Raw genomic sequence first — 19,887 nt, forward strand, 5'->3', positions numbered from 1 at the left:
CACATCCATCTGATCTTTGTGAATAAGCTACTACTTACGGGGTGGAGAGCTAGGGGCGGTGGATGGGGAGTGTACCAAAGAGTGCATATTAGATTTCATGTAATGGTATTTTATTTCTCATGACGTTCAATGTAACTGTCAAAGGTTTCCCAAAACCTGTGTGCATCCAACCTCACAGGTCTTCCCAGTCTGTCTGTATTTCTCAAATAGAAATTCATACCTTATGTAAAAAAAAACTGGTCAAGGAAACTTAGGTGCCTAAATGTCACAGTCACTTCTCTGGATTTATATTTGAAGTTCAGATCCCGACTCCCCTGCTTGCTAACTGTGTGACTGGCTTACTTCACCTGTGTAAGCCTCAGTCTCCTCACCAGTAAGATGGGAATAAGATCATACTGACCTTAGTGCCCAGTACCCAAGAAGAGTTACTCTTTTGTTGTTACTACAGTTACTGTTATGTCTTAAGACAAGAGCTAGAAAACCTTACAGAAATATGTAGGAGTTGTTCTTCTACAGCTGCTGAAATAAATGTCAAAACCTGCATTATAAAATCACTTTCTGTTCCTAGTTGGTGTATTTTCGTATTTACTTCATTAAAATTTAAAATCTCACTTACAAAACCTGAGTTCAGGAATTCGTTTTCAATAGTCAGCTGTGATTTCAAAAAACAAAGCGTACTGGGGCACAGTGAAATTGCGAGTCCATAAAAATGTTTCCTTTCTCTTTCCCTTTGGGGGGGTAGAAATCATCACACAGTCAGACCCACCATGTTGGTAGAAATGCGTTTAACAAAAAGAGCTTGGTGGGGGAACTGCTATTTGCCGTGATTTTCATTCTTTCTGTTTTAAATTTCTTTTTCTTTTTTGGTCTTGAAACTGTGCTTCACCTAGAAAAGCAGAGCTCTTTCCTTCTAGAGGTTTCACCTTCCAGTCCTGTTCATTGAGGATGACCCAATATCAGCAGCTCATCCAACACCCCAATCTTTAAGGAATGATATTTGGAAATTTCTCAGACTTGTTTCACCGGGCCAGGGGTATTTCTCATGTCCAAGCTAGGCTTACGATCTGAAGATTCATGTCATTGCATTTTCAAAACCCTACAACCTTCAGGAAAAGAGATAAAAGGACCAGGAACCAGCTTTTGGTGTGTAGGTCACAGCTGGAACCCCACAACCACCTGCTCCCCGGATCTGACAGGAAGGATATTCCCTTTTACTGGGAGGAAATGAAGTTGAAAATACAAGTCTGAGCTCATTTCTTTCTGGCGACTTGTGAGTCGTCTTAGATGTTTGCAATCTTATCGCCATGCTGTGTGAAGAAAGGAGGTCATTGAAGGAGGCCTGGCCAAGGCATGGCATCTGGTGGGCGTCTTTGTTCGGTTCAGTTTGGTTTTTAAGTAAGAGTGGGTGATGGCTTTTTCTTTTCTTTTGAGAAATGTAGAAACAAAGGATCTTTGATTTAAGAACTCAGACACCATATATGTGGAGTGTAATGGTCACCAAAATCACAGTGTTTGGCCAAAATAATTTTCTAAACTTTTGGAAGCCACATCCTTGGCTTGCTAGAAGTTAGCCTTGTTCCTACGGAAGAAGGGTCCTGCTGTCTGGGATGGTAACGGCTGTGCTTCCAGCCTGTGCCACCTTCGCTCGGGTTCCTTGTCAGGGAGCAACCGTGGTTCTTCTCTCTGCCGCCCCCTCCCCTGGGCAGCACAGCCTGTCACAGATGCCCAGGGGAAATCCTTCTTGCCTGGAAAAGTCAGAAGTGTAGCCAAGGCCTGGCTTTCTCTCTGTGGACCAGAACGGGGTTTAATTATTTATGATTAAATAAGCAGGAAACACAAATTTGTGTCTTCTAGTTTTCCATTCATGATGGGGGGGGGGGCTGACAGCATTTACTAATTTGGAGTGAAATTTAGCTGCCCGCCTCTGCTCCTTAGTCCACCTTGCAGACCCACGGCCTAGAATGCCACTGTCACAGACATGAGCAGGGCTCACCAGAGGCCTAGGTTGGGGGCAGGTGTCAGCTCCTCTGGGTGTGTGCTGTCTGGCGAGATACAAAGGCTTGTGGATTGCCTAGCCCATGAAGCAGCTTTATCTACTTTTCTCGGCATGACTAATAACGTTTAAAAGAATTTTTTTCTGGTTTGTTTTATATTTTTTAATTAATTCATGCTTATTCTAGAAAAAAATTGGAAAACAAGGAATAAAGATAAAAATAAAAGTAATTCCTAATCCTAACTGCTACGTGCCTAGGTTTCTCCATGCACATACGTGCATAGGAGATAATATTGGGCTTATATTTGTATTCGTTTCCTATCACTGCTGTAACAAATCGCCACAAATAAAGGGGCTTAAAACAACACAAATTTATTATCTTACAGCTCTAGAGGTCAGAAGTTTGCAGTGTGTCAGCTATGGATTGAATTGTGTCCCCTCTAAATTCATATGCTGGCAACGTGGATGGAATTAGAATGTATTATGCTAAGTGAAATACAGTCAGAGAAAGACAGGTATCATGATTTCACTCATATATGGAATAGAAACAAAACACATGAACATGGGAAACGGAAGGAAAAAATAAGACAAATACGGAGGCAAACCGTAAGAGACTCTTAAATACAGAGAACAAACTGAGGGTTGCTGGAAGGGAGGTAGGCAGGGGATGGGCTAACTAGGTGATAGTACTAAGCAGGGCACTTGTTGGGATGAGCACTGGGTGTTATATGTAAGTGATGAATCACTAGATTCTGCTCCTGAAACTATTATCACACTATATGTTAACTAACTTGGATTTAATAAAATTTAAAATAGAAATAGAAAAAAATAAATCTAGGTTAAAAGAAATTCATATGTTGAGCCCTAACCCCCAATGGAGATGGGCACTTTGTGAGAGGTAATTAGGGTTAGGTGAGGTCATAAGGGTGGGGCCCTTGTGATAGAATTAGTGCCCTTCTAAGAAAAGACACCCGAGATCTAGATCTCTCCCTGTCTCTGCCATGTGAGGACCCAGTGAGAGGTGGCCATCTGCAAAATAGGGAGACGGTTCTCACCACAACCCAACCATGCTGGCACCCAGAGCTCAGACTTCCAGCCTCCAGAACTGTGAGAAAATACATTTCTGTTGGGTAAGCCACCCAATCCATGGCATTTTGTTATGGCTGCTCAAGCAGACTAAGATAGTGTCTGCCTGGGCCAAAATCAAGGTGTCAGTAGGGCTGTGTTCTTTCCAGAGACTCTAGGGCTCCATCCCTTTCCCTAGAGGCTGCCTGCATTTCTTGGCTCACGGCCCCTTCCGCCCTTTTCACTGCTGGCAGTGTGGCACCTTCAAGTCTCCGTTTCTCTGACCCACCTGGACCTACATGGTTACACCAAGCCCAACTGGATAATTCACGATAGTCTTCCCCACTCAAAGCTTTTAACTGCATCATGTCTGCAATGTCCTTTTGCCATGAAAGCAGCGTCTTTGCAGGTTTTAGGGATTAGGATGTTAAGCATCCTAGCGGAGGCTATTCTTCTTCCTGCCACAGGACTGTTCATCTTATATGGACTGAGGTTTTACCAGATGTCGTGCATGCACTTGTGTTTTCTTTCACACAGCTAATAACTGGTGAACCAGGATTTGAACCCCAGCAGTCTGGCTGCAGAATCTGTATTCTTAAACCCCTGTAATCTCTCTCTTTTCTTTTTTTTCTTAAAACATTTTGAGTATTTTCCCATGACCTTAATTATTCCTTTAAGTTGGAGAGACTAAAACATGATTTGTCATAACTAAATAATACTCCATTATCTGAATGAGCCAAAACTAATTTAACCATTTTCCTATAGTCAGATATCTTGGTTTTTCCCACATGTATAGTTCTTAAAAAAAGAATACAACGGTAGAAATTCTTATATGTAAGCTTTGTGCCTGTACTTAATTATTAACTGAACTTGTGGGAGCTGCTTAAGTTAACTAATATACGCTAGAGAACAGCATTTCACCAATTGTTTTCCTTGAGACATCAATAGGGATTCTATGAAATGAGGTTCTCTGGTTAAATAAATTTGAGAAATGTTTCATACCTACCCTTGAATAAGTGATTCACAATCACAATAGCACTAAAACCTTAGAGAAGTCCCCTGGTAAAGAAATCCATCTCATTTTATTTTTAAAGCTTTCTTTAACCTAGTGTTTATCAATGACTTTGTTAGCAGCAAATACTGTCTCACAAAGCAAAGCCAATAAGGCACACTTTTAGAAACAGCTTTAGAATCATTCCCCCCCCCCAAGTGAAGTTGCTTACCTTCAAGCACCTTTAAGAGCTTGTCAAGTCTAAAATTACTCTAGATGAGTATTTACCCAATGAATATGAAAACCTAGTTCAAAAAGATATATGCACCCCTATGTTTATTGCACCATTATTTACAATAGCCAAATTATGGAAGCAATCCAAGTGTCATCGACAGATGAATGGATACAGAAGATGTGGCATGCATATATGGATATATGTATTGTATATAAAATATATATTATATATATATACAATGGAATATTACTCAGCCACAAAAAAGAATGAAATCTTGCCATTTGCACCAACATGGATGGATCTAGATGGTATAATGCTAAGTGAAATAAGTCCGAGAAAGACAAATACCATATGATCTCATTCATATGTGGAATTTAACAAAAAAATACAAATTAAAAAAAAAAACTTTTAAATATAGAGAAAAACTTGGGGCGCCTGGGTGGCTCAGTCAGTTAAGCGTCCAACTTCAGCTCAGGTCATGATGTCACGGTTCGTGGGTTTGAGCCCCACATCGGGCTCGGTGCTGACAGCTCAGAGCCTGTAGCCTGCTTTGGATTCTGTGTCTCCCTCTCTCTCCACCCCTTACCCACTCATACTCTCTGTCTCTGTCTCTCTCAAAAATGAATAAACATTTTTTAAAAATTTAAGTATAGGGACCATACAAATAGTTACCAAAAGGGAAGTGGGTGAGGGATGAGTGAAACAGGTGAAGGGGATTAAGAGCACACTTCTCATGATGAGCACTGAGTAGTATATGGAATTATTGAATCACTGTATTGTATGCCTGGAACTAATATAACACTGTATGCTAACTACACTGGAATTTTTAAAAATAAATTAAAAAAATAGTAACTAAAGATAAATAAAGTTACTCTAGATGAAATAATTTGAACAAAATCCTGTTTATGAAGGAAACCTCCACTGAGAATCCCTGCCTAGTTTTACATCAAATGTCATAGAACTTGTATGCTCGCTGCTCTGTAAATATCAGGTACCGACCTTTGGCCAAGACGGACACAGATGTGCCCTGAGGTCTGCATGACACTTTCTGTTAATGTTGTTTCACAGGGACAGTGACTGGTATCCTTCAAGAGAGCTATTTTGTAGAGTATGCAGTCCAGATGAGGAGCTAGACAGCAGGATATTTGTCATTGAAAACAGAGGCCCCTTTTAGCTGTCATTAGCTCTATTCAGTCATTCACTGAATGGATAGACATACGAGAGCAAGCTTTGGCGGAGTAAGCCGGGATGGAACCCGGAGGTGCTGGGAAGTGCTGTGCGAGATGCGCACCAGTGAGCACCAAAGATAACCATCACTGTTCTGGAATTGTAATGGGGTACGTCCTCTGGGCCAAAGAATTTCAAGGGGCCTTACAGGGCCATGGGCAAGGGTGACATAGTATTAGAGTATTAGAAATCTCTTCACCATCCTCATTGAGAAGACTCTTGGCTGCAAACTTGGGCCTTCTGAAGAAGATGTTGAGTATGGAGCAGATCCATTTCTCCCTATTTGGCAACCTGTGTGATTCCAGGGGTTCTGTGCATGGTTTGAACCATACTGGGGGTGGGAGGGTTGGAAATCACAGTGCCCAGCAGAGAAGCCCAGCAAAGCTGATTTCCCCTGAGACCAACTAAACTGATTCCAGAAGTCCAGAGGTTCCTACCTGTTACACATGTGACCTCTAGTGGCCATAACCGGTAAAACTTGCTCCAAAGATGGGTGGTTTTGTGGGAATACTCACAGGAAAGTATCTTTTAATGTGCAATACTTGATTACTTTCTATATTAACCCTTCGCCCTCTTCACGATTCTCTTTCAGCATACATACCACCATATAAGTTAGCCATAATCAACACGATTTGGTTTCCGGACAAGACCCAATTCTGATTGTTACTTTAGCTAACGTAACTTGGGCTGGCATTAACATCTGAGTCTTTGTGGTCTAAACCACTCACAGCTGTCATGGCATCGACCCTGACTACATCCCAGGGTTCTGTAAGGATCAAATGACATGAAGCCTATCTAAATAAATAAAATTCCAGATAAATGTGCTTACTATTACTGCAAAGCCATTGAGTCTGTGATTCTGTAGACCACAGTTGTTTTCTTTCATGGAGTTGGTGAAGACATTTAAACTCTTCCGTCAAATCCTTTGTTGGGAATTTTGTCCCAATCCACAATCATGTAACAAGTGGCTGCTATGTAGATGTCATAATGTACTTACTGGTTCATTCAACAAACATGAGCTCCTACCTTATGCCAAATACCCCAGTGGGTACTGGGGTCCAGCAATGACCAGGAAAGACAAAGTCCTGTTCTAACAGAGTTTACACTGAGCTGAGTTAAAGGATTCATAATGGCTGAAATTGCCCCTATCCTTGGTTGAAATATAGTTTAACTGAGAAGAGAAGCTGAAAAACCCAGGTATGATACAAGCTGATATGTGAAAAGGCTTTCATAGAAATATAAACAAAGTGCCTTGAGGCAGGGATCCCACTGTGGCCCTGTGAAAGAGTGAAGTTAGAGCAGTGAGTATGGACTCTGCCTTCTGGAAGATTAATGCTGGAGGGGTGACTTCTGGGAAATTATTTGGAGACCCATGAGGTCACCTGGAAAATGACCAACCTGGCAATTTGGTGTCTGTTTCCGGTTCTGGAAGGGTTGCCAAAATTGTATGCAGAACATGCCCTTGAAATTGCTTGTTCTTACTTGGTAGACATGTTGTTCTTTGAGATTCCAAATAAGAAGTAACCAGATTCACTGGATGCTCCCTGTTTAAATATTAACTTTATACCCTATAAATATTAACTTAGTCCTTATACCAACTGCATGAGGTAGGTACCTCTAGCATCATACCCATATGCTGGTAGAGACCCTGAGGTAGAGAAACAGTAAGTAACCTGCCCAAGGTTATTTGGCTGCAAACAGTGGTGGATTCACCCCCAAGCAGCTGGTTCCAGAGCTGCATGCTCACCACTGTGCTGTATCATTTCTCAAGACTTCATCTCAAAATCCATGGGAACTTTGAGAGACACACACAAAACATTCAGGGTAATAACTGCCTGAGGTCTAGGATTGTTTCAAAATATTTCAGTATGAAAGAAAGGAAGGAGGGATGGATGGAGAAGCCATGGGGCTAATTATTTGGGGTGCCTGGGTGGCTTGGTCCGTTAAGTATCCAACTCTTGATTTCAGCTCAGGCATGATCTCACAGTTCCTGAGTTCAAGCTCCATGCTATCAGCACAGAGCCTGCTTGGGATTCTCTCTCTCCCTCTCTCTCACCCCCTCTCCCGTTTAAAAAAAAAAATCTTGCTATGATTTAATATAGTTGATAGATCTCTGGGCGTCATTATAGCATTGCCTGTTTCCATAATAACAAATATAATCCATTGCTAGTGAATTTGAGGATTTTGAAATATTTATTGTCCTACTGTCAACATCAAAAGACTTTTTATTAATGATCTGGGTAATTTAGGTCAAGGTAATGAGTTTCATGAAGTTATTGATGCCGATGGAGTGCCCTGTGTATTGAAAACTACTTGGCACCTAATTTGCCAAACATCATGGCCATATGCCTTCTGTTTTAACCAACAAGGGTCGATTTTCCTGCCAAAAGTATTTGATAGAATAGCAAAATGTCTGAGTGAGAAGGAACCTCAAAGACATCTTCTTCCAAAATTCTCATTTTATAGCTGGGAAAGTTGAAGCTTGGAGAACTTACATGATCAGCCCAAGATAAGAGTGGGAACATTAAATGTCTGCGTACAGTGAACACATAGCTAGTTAACGGCAGTGCGAGAATTAAAACCTGGGTTTCTTGAACTCTAGGGGGTGGGGAGGGTGTCCAACTCCCAACAAGACGAGCCGTGCCCAGAAAAGGTCTGTGGCAGCCCACGTGGAGACATGGTCTCCAGGCTTCACCTATGACTGCAGCTCCGGCAGGCAGTTGCCAAGTTAGAAGTCTGGGGAGGAAGGTGAAGAAAGACGAGCCACCTTCTGCTTGGGAATGGAAGGGGTCAAATGGATCTTCATCCTCCCCTGGTGGTTTCCAAACTTTTAGATCCAAACTTTTAGGTTTTGTGTGTTTCCTCCACATCCCCTGTTCACACGCACCAGCTGTGTCTCCCCCAAGGGGCATGGAAAAATCATGGCTGTTGCACCTGAAGATGCTTCTCAGTGGTGTAGTTGGGGCTCTGTGGCAATGAAATCCCCCTGTGATGGGCCAGAAGCGAGGGCCAGCCATTTCCCAAGAGGGAAGGATGCAGACGGTCTTAATAAAAGTATCTGGAGTCACCACCACCACACCATCCCAGTTGACCTGATCTCCTTATCCTGAAAAGTCTTATAGGGCACTTCAAAAGGTAAAATCTCACCTTTCCCATGTCTGGTGCACACCTTTCTACAACACTGAACCTGCCTTTGTCGGTGGCATTCCTTCCTTAAGGTCTAGAGGTCTCAAACCACATGCTTTCCAGGACCCCAGCAGGTAAGGTAAAGAATGAAGTTGGCCAGGGGTACCTGGGTGGCTCAGTTGGTTAAGTGTCCAACTCTCAGTTTCGGCTCAGGTCATGATTTCACAGCTTCGTGGGTTCAAGCCCCATGTCAGGCTCTGCACTGATAGTGTAGAGCCTGCTTGAGAATCTCTCTCTCTCTCTCTCTCTCTCTCTCTGTCTCTCTCTCTCTCTGTCTCTCTACCCCTCCCCTGCTCATGCTGTCTCTGTCTCTCTCAAAATAAATAAATAAAACTTAAACATTTTTTTAAAAAATGAAGCTGCCCAGTGTAAGACCGGGGTGACCTGGAAAGAACAAGCCTAGTTCTCACTCAAAGGTTTTACAGCGCTGTTTTGTCCATGCAGAAAGGCTCAGCAGGTCAGCTGCCCCATCGGCAGCTTCTGGTGCAGGGGAAGAACCTGGTGAGGTTCTTTTGCCTCATCTGGTACCATCGCCAGCACCCTGGGACCTCAGCACGGCGTCCCTTTGGAAGAGCCTGTTTTCCTCAACTGCAAAAAGTGGGTTTCTGAGGCTTGAAGGCACTGCCCTCTCTGACGGTCGGATTCAGGAATCCGTGATGGAGCACATGTCCCCAAAACAACCGGAGCCAGTGTCTGACACGTATTTGCAAAGTGCCTGTGGGCCTCCTTGGTCTGACTGACTTTCAGCACTGGCGTCCTCGAGGCCTTTGTTGGATGGGCTTGTGACATTATCTTTATTAGCTTTCAGTCCCTGTGCTCAGGTGACCAGCACCGTTCCGGGACCACTCTGTCAGAGGTTGCTTTTTGCCAGTGTTCTCTTCTTTCTAGAAGCCGTCATGAGCAGACGAGCTTAGAAAGGGTGTTCTCTTCGTGTTGTTTCAGGGAAAATAGAGAAAGTCAAACCTCCTCCATCCCCCTCACCTGAAGGCCCCAGCTCGCAGCCTGACTTAGCCCCCGAAGAGGCTGCCGGATCCCAGCGGCCCAAGAATCTGATGCAGACCCTCATGGAAGACTATGAGACACACAAATCTAAAAGGCGTGAGAGAATGGATGATAGTAGTGTAAGTTTTTCCTCCTTTCCTCCTTCACTCGTCTGAGGGCGAACGGCAGCGTGGCGTTCAGTGTTCCAGGTCAGGCACGGGCATGTGTGCACTGGTCTGGCCAGTATCCTGGTTCCAAAACCAGTTTTCAAATGTGTGGTTTAACGTGACTGGAGTCGGGTTTGGGTTTTTTGCCTTGTTTCTCAAAAAATGTTGATCACGCAAGGGGAACCGGAGCTGGAGCTCACGGGCACGCTGGTGGACGGGATGCTTGGTGCGTAGGGAAAACAAACAAACAAACAAACAAACAAACACGTAAGGACAACACGGGGGGAAGGACACGAGCATCCTGAAATCATCCCCAGGCACCAGGGAGCTGATTGCTGCCATCGCTGGCCTGCCCCGTAGAGATTTTATCTGCCTGGAGAACTGGGGCTGTGCCCTTCCTTCCGTGTCTGCTCCGAGCGATCCCCATAAACGTTACACTGCGTTGGAAAGGCTGACTGTGTTTTGGGCTATTACCAAGCCTGTGCGTACAGTTTGGTAGGAAAGAGATATTTTAAATGACAGTTAGAAACCACAGGGCTACCCTGCTATCCTCAACCCTCAAGACGGTTGCACGTGACACTCACACGAACCCTGAAGGAAATCATCTGCTCCGTGGTTTCTTTCTCCAGTAAGAGATGTGAGGGCTGCTGCTCCCCGCAGCCCCCCCCAGCCAGGAGCCCCGGGACCAGCCTCAGGGGCCCATGCCCCCCTCCTGGGACTCTGGTGGCCTTAGTCTCTCCACATTCCCATCCCCACCCAGTTTCACTTAGGTCGCAAGTAGCTTGACTCAGTTGAATGCACTACCCAGTTTACCTGGACAGTCCTGGTTTGTGCCTGTGGTCCTGGTGTAATTTTTAACAGCATCCCCTTTCACCTTTAAAAGTGCCCCAGTTTGGATGATAAATGATTGGGTCACCCTAACCTCGAATGCTACAGACTCGTAGCAGGATTTCCATGCTGACCTACTGCCTTTCATATCCTGGTTGACTAACTTAAAAGATTTCTGAAGTTGAAGCCAGATACTGAATGATGCTTTTAAGATATTTAGTGGCAAAGAAAGCAAACACATGTAGAGCAGCCTGATGGCTCACTGCGTCCCCAGGCTCTCCCTTGGGTTTGTACCTAAGCTGCCTGGAATTCTGATTCAGGTACTCTTGTTAGGCTGGAGCATTTGGGAGCCATTCCTCATTTGCACAGTGGGATGGAGCCTGGCCCTCAGTGGGTGCTATAGACACTTTTGTTGCTTGGGCTCCTTCCCCAAGCCCATAGGGCTTCAGCCCATCAAACCACCTTAACCAGTCCTTCTTTGCAGCCCTACTTAAAATGTGGAGTTTACCTTCAGGTATTTTCTGGAGCCTGTGCTTTTGACGCTTAGTGGTGTAAGTGGCTTCTTTTCTCCCAGTGAGTCCACACCGTACGTCAGCAGCTCTGGCAGAAGTTAGCTGAGTGGACCCCTTGCATTCTGGCATGGAAGGGGAAGAACAAATGGAAACACTTTGCATGTGACCCATGCAAGTGTTTTCTGAGCACATCCTGCATATCTCTTGTGTGCGCCTTCTGTGTTGGAGGGCAGACAGACATTAGAGGAAAATACTACCCAAAGAAGTGAAGAGCCCACTCCTGCTCATTCCACAGGCAGAGGCTGGCAGCCGCCTTCATGCAAACTCAGGAGGCAACCAGATTGGCTTTCCCCTTTGCATTGAGGAAGCTACTTGGAATCAGCATTTTAATATACTGACCACCCTTCGCTTACGCAATAAAGTGGCAGCCTCCTGTCTCTATTTTTCTCAAGTAAATAAACATTCCAAATAAGGAAGAAAACCTACTAACTGATCAGGCTGTTAACATCCTCAGATCTTGAAGTCAAAGCCAAGTGTCTTGCACCGTTCTTGATATTACAAGAGAAGCAAGTCCGTTGTTGTAAAAAATTCTTAGGAACAGAACAAAACCTATCCAATGCACTATATCCTCTTTTAAGAGACCTGAAACTTCAAGAACATATTCAGATTGCTTCTAAAGCAAATAGATGATCATCAGCCAAACTTCATTTTAGAGCCACATCTGACCTCACCTCGTAGCCCTTTTAATTCAGGGGACCTTTTCTACTGTATCTACTCAAGTCACTGGAGAATGTGTTGAAGTTTACCTGCAGGAATGAACAAACCATTTGTTTTCCTAGCCGATCTCTGGCCCCTTCTTTAATTGTCTCTTCTACTGGAAGGCTAACAACAGAGAGCAAATGGATTTCGTGATATATGACTGTGTAACTGGCTTCCCTGTCCCAGAAGCTGGTAGTTCTGTTTTCCTGGTTCCATTCACCCACATTATTCTGAGGGGGAAACATGGCTTCTTAGATTGTCCACCCTCTAGGAGCCTCACCCAGCTCACCTGAGTCCAGTGTCACCTGACACATCCATCTGCCAGGATTCCTTCCAGTAAGTCACTTGGCAACACTATGAGTCCCTCACACATGATCAGGACCAAACCATGTGTTTGCCCATAGGAGGCAGTGAGTTCTTTCTGGTTGGCATGAAAACAATTTGACTCGCTTGCTAAGGAGAAGGAAGACCTAAAAAGCAAATGGGGCAATCGTGATGTAAGTATAGTGATACATTAGGCACAATGCTATTATTGAGCGTGAAGGACAGAAGAAAGAGAAGACAGAGAAGCCAAGGGAAGCCATGCCTGTAGTTTCATGAGTAGTTTTTGCCAACCCCCGAGAAAAACATCATGGCCATCAAAACAGATTCAGTCCCACCACCCCGGGAGCAGCAGTGGTTGCTGGAGTCCTGTCCCCAGGTCATTGCCAGCTGAAGTTTTCCCACTTTATAAAAAATCGTATGCAGGTCAAGAAGGAAACCTCTGGCTCGTGGACCCCCTGCCATGGGGATGGTGTGAGGGAAGGAAGCTGTAACATCCAGTAGCCTTTTTCATGTCTCTGAGCTGTCCCCCTCTTCTGCTGGAAACAAGGTGACGGTCAAAGAACGATAGAAGATGGGAAATTAAATCATGACTCTTGGAATATCTACCCACACGTCACTGCATCAGGAATATTAAGTCATCTGTGGATGTTCTGCTCATTTCGCAGTTGGTGAAAAAGTCGATAACAAAGGAACGGGAGAAAGCCCCTTTTCTTGAAAAGTTCTCCCCGAATGGCCATCACTAACTCGGACCTTGAGCAGGTGCCAACCCGCCAGTGTCCTTGTTCTGTGTGACGTGGTCACTAATGAATGTCTCTGTGCTGAAGGCTTCAGCCAGGCCCCACTGACAAATGGACCCCTCACCTAATTTGGGGGTAAGGAGGTTGCTACCCCACCCCTACCCCCTACCCCTGGCTGTTTACCAGCCTTTACAGGGCCTTTGTAAGAATGTTTAGAATGGCGCCATTTTTCATCTGCCAGGATGCACCTGCCATGCTGTGAGGGGAGTGGGGGCACTGAACTTCAACCCCGCCCCCCACCCCCTCAGCCTGGTGCTTTTGTGCAGTGTGCGCACTGCACATCCAGATGCAGCAGTCCTGTTCTTACTGTGGGTTTCTCTTATCTGGAAATGTTTTCTTATATGGAAATGTGCCCTTATCTGGGCCCGATGCCATCTCTGGTCAGTCATGTAACACATGATGGACTGATGAATCATAGTTTCCTAGAGGGTTCCTTGATGCCTTGCAAAGGAAAGATATGTAGGCAAAACTGTTTTTCTGGCCAGCTATTCTCCCAACCTGACCTGAGCTGAGCCTCAGAAAACCATGGGTTCTTGAGTCAGTGATGCTCTTGAACAGGTTGGTGGGTTTGCTTTCTCTTTCTCAATTAATGCTGGTCTGCATCCCAATCACAGTCTCCTGGGGCATTCAGCCCCAGCCCCACTTCTAGCATAGGATCTACTCTTGGTCGGTTTTCTACTGTCTCTCTTACACCAAAAATAGATACTGAGAAGTATTTCAGCCATCCCTGCCTGTCTTGAAATAAGAAAAGACCTCACTTATTCTCCTGGGGTAAGTCAAAGCTGGGGGCTAAGCAGTTACTGCTTTCCTGAGAATTCCTCGCACACGTTTCCCACCGACCCAAGACACCCCATGGCCCACTCTCATTGAGTGGATGAGGGAAGCGCACTCAGGGCCCCACACCCCAGGTCCACAGGAAGCCCAGATTACAGTCAACAGTGTTTCGTGCTGCCCAGATTTCTCCTAGCTGCTCACGAAAGAGGAGGTACAAAAAGAGGAGGAAAGCTCCAAGCTCATCAGCCCCCAGTCATCAGCCCAATCAGTACAGACGTGTAATTTTCAAGCAGTTAGTGATCACAGACATATGATCCCACCTAGCCATCCTATGGTTGCCAACGCCAAAGCCCAGGAAATGCCTCCAGTGTCCTAAGCTGTGTAAATGTGAGGTCATCACCTCAATTCCAGCAGAGGCTGACCAAAGCTGGTTCTTCTATGTGATCTCCCATAGCTGGCCCATTTTTTTTCTGAGCTTTTCTTGTGGAGGCTTTTAGTCTCCTACGGGTACTAAAGGGTCACTTCAGTTGCTACATGATCACCCCACTCTCAGGAACTTATCCAGACCCCCAGGATAGTGATGAGGGGGGCTGTGGGCCTTCCCCAGGCAGTGCCGTTCACAACTCACCTACAGAGATTCTGCCTCTCCGAACCTTGGATCCAAATCAACTGCTGCCTGTGGTTAAGTGTCTTTTTTGTGGGGGACAACGGGCTACAGGACCGCTGTGGGGCTCAAAGGAACTACAGGAAGAGAAAAGGCTATTTGGCTACGGATTCCAGCAAATCCAAAACGGTCATCAAAGACCTTGTTGGTGGGCAGCTGGTTGCATACTGGGGCGGGGAAGAATCTTGTTAATTCAAAGCACAGAAAACAGAAGCGACAAATCTTGAATTAACAAAGTATGGCTTATCTGATATTTTTATTAATGCATAACAGGGTATCTCCTCGCTCCAAAAGATACAGATTTTTCAATAAACTAATATCAGATGAAGCGAGTCTGGCGTGGGTGTATAATGGCCTCCCGGTGTCACTTCCCCGCTCGTCTGCCCCCAGCGTGGTGCCGATTCCCGGCTGGGGGGTGTTGTGTGAGCGTGTCTCTGCTGTGTACTAACCCTGCTCTTTTCCCTCTCTGCCAGTACACCTCTAAGTTACTGTCTTGCAAGGTGACTTCCGAGGTACTTTTCCACTTGTTTGTCTTGGTGTTCCTGCATGCCTGACCCAAGTGCATGCTCTTGTGGTTGGCCGTTTCCTGACATGTTAAAGGAGAAGGGCAAGAAAGCAGCTCGTCTCCATGTTTCTTTCTTCCAGCCTTTGTGGAACTGGGGACTGCCTGGAAATGTTGGGGTGTATGCAACAGTGCTACCCGCTGCTGTGGTTTGCTGTGCTGTGAGGGGTGGGGCTGGAGAAGACCTCGCCATGCTCACGGATCTGGAGGGTGTTTGCACTCGAGGGCACGGACGTTAGTTTCTCCAGGCACTGATAGCAAATATACTCGGGTCTGGTTAGAAAACAAGGCCGCTCAAGCGGACCGAGCTGTTGATTCTGACCAGTCCTTTGGTTGCCATAGCACAAATCCAGAGAGTTCGGCTCCATAGCCTCAGGACAAGTTACTCCAACACCGAACTATCCCAGTGTCCACTTCCCTCCCTGCCCCGATCTTGAAACCTGTTTTTGTTTGTTTTAGAAGCTCCTGTCAGTATTGAATTTCCCTGAACCTCCTCCTTTCTGTACAGTTTCCTTTTACACAGATTTCACAAATACCTGTGCTGTGAAAAGTCACAGTGTTTCCTTTTCCTCTATTTGTAAATATTTTTCCTTTTTTAATGGGAAAACACTGTGTTTTCCTATTTTTTTTCTTTAGCATTTGACTACTTTTAAAAGAATTATTTTAAATCTACAGCACTGTGGGGAGACTCATTCACTCATTGGCTCGATTAACAATCTAGTGAGGACCTAGCAGGCACCAGGCACTTTTCTAGGTTCCAAAAACAGAACAGTCGACAAAACCAAGTCCCTGATGTCACGGAGTTGGCATTCAAGTGTTCCATTAAGAACAGATAATAAAACGATAAAGTCCACCTTTCCAGCTTTGATCATTCTTATCATTTCGTAGTATTTGCTTAATATTTTAAAAATAAACTAATATGGCAAATACCATTCAGGCCCTCTTGTTACTTCTCCCAGTCCCCACTTCTCTCTCTCCTGTGGGGTAACTTCTCTTGAGTTGGGGTTCATCATTTCTATGCATGTTTTTACATTTATATTTCATATGTTTCTATACATGAATAACATCCTATGGTTTTGCATGCCTTAAAACTTTCTAAAAATGACATACTATAGCATCCTCCACTCCTTACTTTATTCTGTCTACATTGTTTTTTTTCATAGGTTTATTTATTTATTTTGAGAGAGAGAGTGAGAGAGAGAGACAGAGCATGAGTGGAGAGGGACAGAGAGAGAGAGAGAGAGAGAGAGAGAGAGAGAATCCCAAGCAGGCTCCATGCTGTCAGCACAGAGCCTGATGCGGGGCTCAGTCTCATGAACTGTGAGAATCATGACCTGAGCCAAAATCAAGAGTCACATGCTTAGCTGACTGAGCGACCCAGGCGCCCCTGTCTACCTTGTTTTTAGATGTGTCCACGTTGTTACTGGGGGCTCTACTTTATTCATTATAACTGCTGTATAGGATCCCTTTGAATGACTGTAGCACTATTTATTCATCCTCCTATTTCCTATGGAAATGTTGGTTGGTTCTCTCTCTCTCTTGATTGGTTCACTTTTTTTCTTTTTTTTTCTTTTTTTTTGCCATTACAAACAACGCTTCAGTGAATGTTATTGTACATGTCGCTTTGCACAACTTACAGAAGAGTTTCTATCTATACGTCTAGGAGCGGAAGAACTAGTCATATAAGGACAACACATCCTCACACTCATTACATATTGCAAATTATTCTTCAGAATGGCTGTGCTAACTTATAGCACAATATATTTTTAAAACCTCCCTATTTTGCAAAATCTTTAGAACCAGAGATGGGAGCTGATGATGATCAGTAATTTCTTTCATAAGATATAAAATGAATATTGAGAATATCATTATGCTTCTCATCTTGGCAATGGCAGTGGAAGAATTCGGCCCTAGGCCCCTATCCCCTCTGAGTTAGCACCATTAAGAATAACAAAAATCCAATCGAATATATTCAAGGAAGGTAAAACTGGTGCCAGTCTATCTTCAGCTGAAGAGAAATTTAGGAAGACAAAATGTTCACGTAAATAGGGTGATTGACATTACTTAACCCCTCTGCCTTTTGTTACATCCCCCCCCAAATACAATTGTCTCTGTTGATGTCTAGGCAAAGTTCAGCAATTTTCTGGAATCCCCGCAAGCACTAGAGAGGGAAAATTCATATTAGAGGGTGGTTCAAAGACAACTGATTTTTTTCCCTCCCAACAGGTCTAAATCTGAATTTGCAAAATCAATAAAGCCTTAAATCAGGTTTTTCTATTATTATTTTTAAACTTTTTTTGTTTTCCCCTCTCCATTCCTCCAGAGTATAATTGCTCTTTCTGTTGCTTCTTCCAACAAACTATTTTACTATTTTGAAAAGAATTATTTCAAGTCTACAGAACTGTAGGGAGAGTCACTCACTCATTCACTCAGTTAACAGTCTACTGAGGACCTACTACGCGCATAGGCACTGAGCCGCGGGGCAGCGTGGTGGCCTAGGGCATCAGCTCCACACCCAGGATTCTGGTTGCCCATCTGAGCTTCTCCTCCACCTTAACATTGGTCAACTTAACCTCCCTTTGCTTCAGTTTCTTCCTATGTGAAGTGCGATTAACAATAGTAATAATAGTAATAGTGTGAATCCCGTAGGACAGTCAAGATCAAAACAGTAAGTGGTGCACAAGGACATGTGATGTGTTACTAGAGCCCTGAGGCAAGTGCTTTTTTTTTTTTTTTCTGCCAGAAAAGAAAGGAATGGGCTTTAGGAAATAAAGTTCATATGCAATAACTCAAGTGTCAGAGCTCTAGATTTGCTCTAGAGAAACACGCGCGCGCACACACACACACACTACAGTACTGTACTCTGAATTAATTATGGAACAAATGCTCATTTAGATGAGCTATGGCCTAACCCTAAAGGGCTTGGCCTTTGAACCTTCAAAAGGCCATCGTAGAGTGGCCCCTGAGCCAGTCCTGGATCAGAAACCTTGTGCACCTGAAGACAATTTGATCGCAAGGTTGCTGGCTGCTTTTATCATGACCCGTTTATTTTCCTGTCTTTGCCATTATGAGAGGCTCTAGATGTCCTCAGAAATTCAGTATCGTGTTAAGCAGCATACAAATTAGGGGAATGAATTAAGAAAAGAGCCTTCGTTATTGGCGTAAGTGAATTCTTTGGGCTGCAGCAAGCAGATATTCAAATCCAAGCTGTGCTGAATATTTCCATAATTGAAAGATTTCCCTGCCCATAATGCTTTCTGGTGGCTAAGCTCCGTGAGGGCAGAGGCCATTCTATCCTCAACATAAAGCACTGCACCTGACACTTGGTAGGAAGCCAGTAAGTATCTGTAAGATGGATGGAGAGACAGATTGTAACATGGGTTCCTGAAGAACAAAGGAGACTGAATTTATTTAAGATGATTGAGAATTAAAATAGAGCATAAATAACAAGACAAGGGACCATTCTTTTCAGAGCCATGATTGATTTTTAGCTTTTCTGGAAGCTTTTCAGTTTGTATCTACAACCAGCCAAGTGAACAGATGAGCATCTTACACAATGTAGAGTTCCTTATAAAATGATAAAATTTTATAAAATTTAAATTATAAATTATAAAAATTATAAAAATGCCTTGTGTTGGAACACCACTTCATAGCTTACAAAGCCCCTTCACATAATGACAGAACTAATGATTGTTTGAAAACTATGCACCAGGATCTACGTTAAGTGCTGTGCATACATTGCCCCATTTATTCCTCAGGCCAACTCTGAACTGTAGTTTTTATAATTCCCATTTCACACATCAGAGAACTGAGGCACAAGGTAAGTGACTTTTCTAAGGTCACTAGGGTTTAAATCTAGACTTGCTTGGACTCCAGAGTCAGCACTGCCTCCGGAGAAAGCCTGGGAAAGGCGGCAGGTGCTGTTTCTATCTTGCAGATAAAGAGATGCCATGAACGACACCAACGTGTTCCAGACAGGACTGGAAAGAAAGGACTTCCAGTTCCAGTCCAGTGCTGTTTCTCAGTACCATGTTACCACGCACTGACCTTCTAGAAGAATCCTCTATTAACCTACACCAGATTTGGAAGCATTCTTTGCTCCTCCTACTGGTTTCTTATTCTTAGATATGGAATAAGTGACCATGGTATGCTTACACAAGACACTTTGTGACATGGCTTATGTGCTTAACAATGACCATTCATTTAGGAGACATGGCTAGTGCATCCTACATGTTAAGTCCAGCTGTCCCTGCTGGGGGCACTGGGGACAGCTTCCCTGAGGAAAGCACACTGAAGCTCTGGGAAGTGCATCCATTTGTCAGATGTGCAAAGAAGCAGGTTGAGATGGACCCCCAGACCGTTACTCTACCCAGGATTTGCTTGTGCCTCGGTTCCCACCACTGCCTGTCACCTGCATCTCCTTGCTTCTCTAGAGTTGCCAGCAACTCTGTCCCTTGCCAAAATGATTATTCTTAGAATAAGCAAAGCCTTCATTGCATTTTGGATCATCAACCAGTGTTGGCTCTGCTAGACTTTTCTTTAATATCAGAAACTGCATGTCCTAAGCGAATGCCACAGTAATTTAATTGGTTGGCATGCATGGGCTCCCTTGTGGGGCAGTGCCATGAAACTGAGCCATTTCTCATATGTTGGCAACCTGAATGTCATCCATCTTGATCAGACTAAAGCTGGAGCAGCCTGGCTGAAGTTTTCCCTCAGGAGTCCACAGACTATTCTAGTGAACTGAAGGGAGGGAGGCCTTACCCTGATGGTGGTGAGCCTATCTGTCCTTGATGTTGTCACCTCGCATTTTATTTATTAG

The 19,887-nt window shown here is 44.3% G+C and overlaps 1 protein-coding gene across 10 annotated transcripts in view; it reads left to right on the plus strand.

The window, feature by feature from the left end:
* The window catches only part of PALM2AKAP2 (PALM2 and AKAP2 fusion), a 331,612-nt gene that overhangs the window by 306,987 nt on the left and 4,738 nt on the right, over positions 1–19,887 (plus strand). For 6 of the 10 annotated variants that reach the window (XM_030292893.1, XM_030292899.1, XM_030292897.1 and 3 more), the window contains 2 exons: positions 9,640–9,818; positions 14,977–15,015. The exons of 2 other annotated variants lie outside the window; for them this stretch is intronic. In XM_030292893.1, coding sequence (XP_030148753.1) covers positions 9,640–9,818; positions 14,977–15,015 — 218 coding nt within the window. The remainder of the gene's footprint in view (positions 1–9,639; positions 9,819–14,976; positions 15,016–19,887) is intronic. 2 more of the 10 variants (XM_030292894.1, XM_030292900.1) reach the window with 1 other exon arrangement.

This window comes from Lynx canadensis, chromosome D4 (genome assembly GCF_007474595.2).
Source record: "Lynx canadensis isolate LIC74 chromosome D4, mLynCan4.pri.v2, whole genome shotgun sequence".
In the NCBI taxonomy this organism is placed as follows: domain Eukaryota; kingdom Metazoa; phylum Chordata; class Mammalia; order Carnivora; family Felidae; genus Lynx; species Lynx canadensis.